Source organism: Doryrhamphus excisus, linkage group LG9 (genome assembly GCF_037039965.1).
Source record: "Doryrhamphus excisus strain RoL-2023G ecotype Guam linkage group LG9, RoL_Dexc_Guam_v1.1, whole genome shotgun sequence".
NCBI lineage: Eukaryota > Metazoa > Chordata > Actinopteri > Syngnathiformes > Syngnathidae > Doryrhamphus > Doryrhamphus excisus.
The window spans coordinates 1,432,498-1,436,977 of record NC_136365.1 but is presented as its reverse complement, the minus strand read 5'-3'; the positions used below and the strand labels follow the sequence as shown (position 1 = coordinate 1,436,977).

Sequence of the window (4,480 nt, the reverse complement as noted above, 5' to 3'; positions counted from 1 at the left end):
CAGCGTCATGAATTATGTATCACAAACACCCATCAAAATCTGTGGGTGTGACTAACGTCAATCTGGTCGAATGGTCTGAAGTCCAGAAGTTATACAAACTCCTAACTTTCCCGGGAGTTGGTGAAAGGTATTTTAAACCTTACAGAGTATGTGGAAGCAGGATCTGCTGATCTAGAGATCACATAAGTCAGGGAGTTGGGAGTTATTTCCGCACAATTCATAAACATGCAACCACAACTCCACAAAACAATTATAGTGAAAAAATTAACTACATTATTAAAATAACTAATAATAATTAAATAGTGAAATAATTTGAAATACTTATGTTTCTACAGTAAATGAGCTGATATTTGACTTAAAGACAGTTATTGACGCATTTGATTACTTAATGGTGTATTATGTAATGACTAATTTAAAGATTTGTAAAATTTAACTACCGACATGTAATTATTTAAAGATGCATTTATCTATTTCATTCTGTCCCATTTGGTCCTCCACACTTGGTTTCTTGAGGTAAACAGGTTTAGAAAAGTAGTGCAATTTCAAATGTTTAAACATGTTAGACAACAGGCAACAGAACAAACAATAGGCCAAAGTTCATACCTCCATTTAGATGAACATCTTCATTTTCAACTGCTGTATTTTCACATTGAGTTTGTGTCCATCCATATTCATGAGAATCTTCTGGACAAACTCAAATGTGTATTTTAGGTTGTCTGGATAGCTGAGATCCAAGGCATAGATAAGCCCAAAGAGCAAGGCAAAGGCCACAATGACACTTCTGACATTGGAGAGGACTTTAACTCCTTCAATGACAACCCATATGTTATCAGGAAAGTCACGCTCACCACCTCTGACAACAAAAATGCACATAACAGTTGTTGCAAGATCATTTTCTGCATCCTCAATAGCAGTTGCCTGAAAAACAGAAACAGATATACAGAAAGAATAAGCTCAGGAAAATGCTAGTTTTGAATATTTCATGTTAATGGATGAATTCCTTCCTAACCTAAATACATTTCTCTACAATGTAAATCCAATTAATCCGTTCCAAAAATGTTAAGACAAAACATGTTTTTTATAGTTTTAAATGTGGAAAACAATTGGAAATGTTTATGAATGATGAATGGAAGAAATAAATGAACATTTGAGGTTACTTTTACCTTCACTGTAAAACTGAAGGTGGTGATATTTGATCCCACATTGACAACAGTCACGTCTTCAATTAAGGCAGAAGTAACCTTACATTATGAATTTATTCCTTTCATTGTAGTTTATATTACGCATTTACAATTGTTTTACACATGTAACATAATGTTAACATGGGGTTAACATTTTTGAGAGTCAACCATAGATGGTCAATGTAATGTAGTTCAGTTTGCCAGCCATTTTGTTTAGTTAGCTAATAGGAATTCTAATAAAATTGATGTTTTCTGATAAACATACATCAAGAACAAAGATGGGCAACAATGCATTAACAATACAACAATGTACTGTATGTCAAGGAAGTGAACAAATGTAACAGACTGTAAAACTAATAGATGGAAGGGTAGGATACAATAAGTAAGGTGATGCGTGTTTAAATTAATTAAACCATGACCATTGTATGATAACCAAAACATGCATGCAATTCAAGGAAAAATTGTACATAGATTTTTGACTAATCCCCCCCCCCCCCAAAAAAAAAAAAAAATTAACACTAACACTGGCAGACACTACCCAATGTTCTGCTATTAATTAAAGAAAACAAAGATTAAACACTGGAACATACTACCAGTGCTAAGACATGCTCTTTTGTTAAAAGTGAAATTTACCAGGTACTCCTTGACGAGGGAAGCTGGATCCTCGTTGAGGTAGATAATCAGGCTCTTCAGAACACACTCCCTCTTCGCATCTATTTCATCACACTGAAACACATGTACATGTATTTGGCTTTAATAAGGGGGACATGGTAAACAACGTAAAAAGCCAGTTGTGGAGATAATGACTTTTTCTTGTTTTTATCAATTACATAGAACATTGCAGTTTTTAAAGGGTAACTGCAGTTTTTGGAATTTTGCCCATCATTCTCAATCTTTATGTGAAAAATTAACATATTTCTTTCCCTTTTCTGTGCATTATAACACGAGAAAACAAGTTAGAATGAGCTAGCTTACAATGCTGTCATTGGGATACAGCTATTTCAACTATGAATACATCAGTCATCTTCCAGTTTTCAAAGCTCATTTCAATTTAAGAGAAATGGAAATACTTCTGCAGACTGAGATAAAAAGTTCAAGTTAATAATTATCGTGTGCTGGGGATCAACCATAATTACACCAAAATGATCAAAAAGCCAAAAAATTTACAATTGAAAAACATGTTTTGACTTTGACAAAAAATAATGCACAGAGTAGTGAATTCACTTCAAATCAATTCATTCATTCATTCATTCATTCATTTTCTACCGCTTTTTCCTCACGAGGGTCACGGGGGTGCTGGAGCCTATCCCAGCTGTCTTCGGGCGAGAGGCGGGGTACACCCTGGACTGGTCGCCAGCCAATCACAGGGCACATATAGACAAACAACCATTCACACTCACATTCATACCTATGGACAATTTGGAGTCACCAATTAACCAATTCCTGTATGATAATTTGCCACTTGGCATTAAAAATTAAATTTCATACCGGAACAGCTGGGATAGGCTCCAGCATGCCCACGTGAGGGTAAGGGCTGTAGAAAATGAACGAATGAATGAATTTGATAACATCAATGTAATTAAAACCCACCTCATCATAGACTGCCAGGATATTCTTCATCTTCTGTCCCTTCGCTCCTCCTTTGGACTTGAAAAGGGAGTTGAGCTTTGGAGTAAAGTGGTCAAGCTGGCCGAAAAACTTTGACAGTAGTGGTTTTGTGGTGATTCTCATGAACTCATCATTCACCTGTGGGAAAAAAAAAAAAAAAAAAACTAATTAAATGTAAATACAATCACATACAGCAAGTGTGTGGAACCAGGACCGGACGACCGGACCTAAAGCTAGGAGAAATAACAACAACAGCTGAACAGCTGTCAACAACCCAGTTCTAAACCATATCAAAATGCAATAGTCCACCGTGGTGTATACTTACACCACTCTCCTGAAACAAGGCTGGCCATCGGTCTTTGAAGTCTTCGATCATTGGTCTCTCATCCACAATTTCCAGTCGTCTGTGGGGAAAAAGTCTTTTCCATTTTTGTCTTTATCACCACCTCATTGAAGCGTTTCTTCATTTCTGATAGTATACTGATTCGCTCCTCCTCCAGACTTTCTGCAGTCTCGCCTTTTGGGTGCAAAGGAATGTAGTGAACTTCTGCCTTCCTTGGCTTCTTTATACTGGCTGCTGCTTTTCCTTGTCCCTTCCTCTTGTGTTTTAAGGAGTTCACATGAATTTCAGGATTACCTAGCCGCCCCAGTTTTGTCCGATAGTTCTGCAGCTTGTATTTCAGTGATTGTTTCCAACCCCAAAATCCTGTCCTGTTCCCCAACTGCCCCAGACAAGGATGGGCTCTAGTTAAGGCTTCAGCCACCTCTTCACACTGATAATCTTTGGGATACTTTGTGTATTTCATTATTTCTTGAGCCAGTCCATCAAGAATTTGTCCTTTAAGTTTTGGTCCTGGGTAGAAATATGCGCCATCTCTCTCAAACTCATCATTTTTCAACTGCAACTCCAACTCAGCCTCATATGAAAACTTTGGGACCACAAAAATCTTAGGCCAGCAGGAGCACTTGGAGAGCTGTACTTGAGGTGATGAATGTGGTGTTGATGTGTGGACTGTATCATCACTGCTGGATGAAGCCAATGAAGTGGTTTGGGGTAGCAGGGAGTCGGGAGATGTTTCAGGAGGTGAGGTTGGGTGTGGATTCAACTGCCCTGGGTCCACTGGATACAGCATAATGGTAGGTTCTTCAGGCAGCATGGTTGTCGTGCATATTACCTTCACTGTGCCTTTATCTTGAACATCTGACATATCTGTTAGGTTCATGAAAGCATTGAAGTCAGAATCCATATACTGGAGGCGGAAATCTTCTGCCAGCTGAAAAAATGTCTTTAACGTTGTTTGGAGCTCTTCCACAGTTGCTGGAAGTCCAGACACCAGGGGTAGTCTTCTTGAGTCGGAGTCATCACCGAAGATGATTCGCAGAACAGCAGGACATGTCATTTTCAAACACTTCTTACTCTGTGAAAAAAACAAACAAATGTGTTTTAGATAAAAAAAAATATATGTTGTAATTTTAGCACATCTATCACTGCAAATAAGCTAGGACTACCTCCTTTCACTTGTATAGTGCTTTTCCACCTCCAAGGCTCTTTGATACTGTTAGCACATTTACCTACTGATGCATCAGGAGCAAACGGGGGTTTAATATCTTGCCCAAAGGATATTTAGAGACATGGGAGGATGGAGGATCAAACCCACAACCTTCAGGTTGAGAGACAACCACTCTACCTC

The 4,480-nt window shown here is 38.1% G+C and overlaps 1 protein-coding gene across 1 annotated transcript; it reads right to left on the bottom strand.

The window, feature by feature from the left end:
- Positions 1-3,187, bottom strand: LOC144899853 (uncharacterized). Its single transcript, XM_078793763.1, has 4 exons — positions 3,115-3,187; positions 2,772-2,927; positions 1,815-1,907; positions 1-918 (listed from the first exon to the last, which is right to left on the bottom strand). Exons 1-4 carry the CDS (start codon positions 3,163-3,165, stop codon positions 610-612), a joined length of 609 nt encoding a protein of 202 aa, XP_078649889.1. The 5' UTR covers positions 3,166-3,187; the 3' UTR covers positions 1-609.
- Between the last annotated feature and the right edge of the window lie 1,293 nt (positions 3,188-4,480).

What these genes read in the sequence shown, in the direction of transcription:
- LOC144899853 (XM_078793763.1), bottom strand. Translation starts at nt 3,165, where the DNA reads ATGATCGAAGACTTCAAAGACCGATGGCCAGCCTTGTTTCAGGAGAGT. An exon ending in TCCTGGCAGTCTATGATGAG is followed by an intron (nt 1,908 to 2,771) that starts GTGGGTTTTAAT and finishes CATGTGTTTCAG; the next exon opens with TGTGATGAAATAGATGCGAA. An exon ending in CCCTCGTCAAGGAGTACCTG is followed by an intron (nt 919 to 1,814) that starts GTAAATTTCACT and finishes TCTGTTTTTCAG; the next exon opens with GCAACTGCTATTGAGGATGC.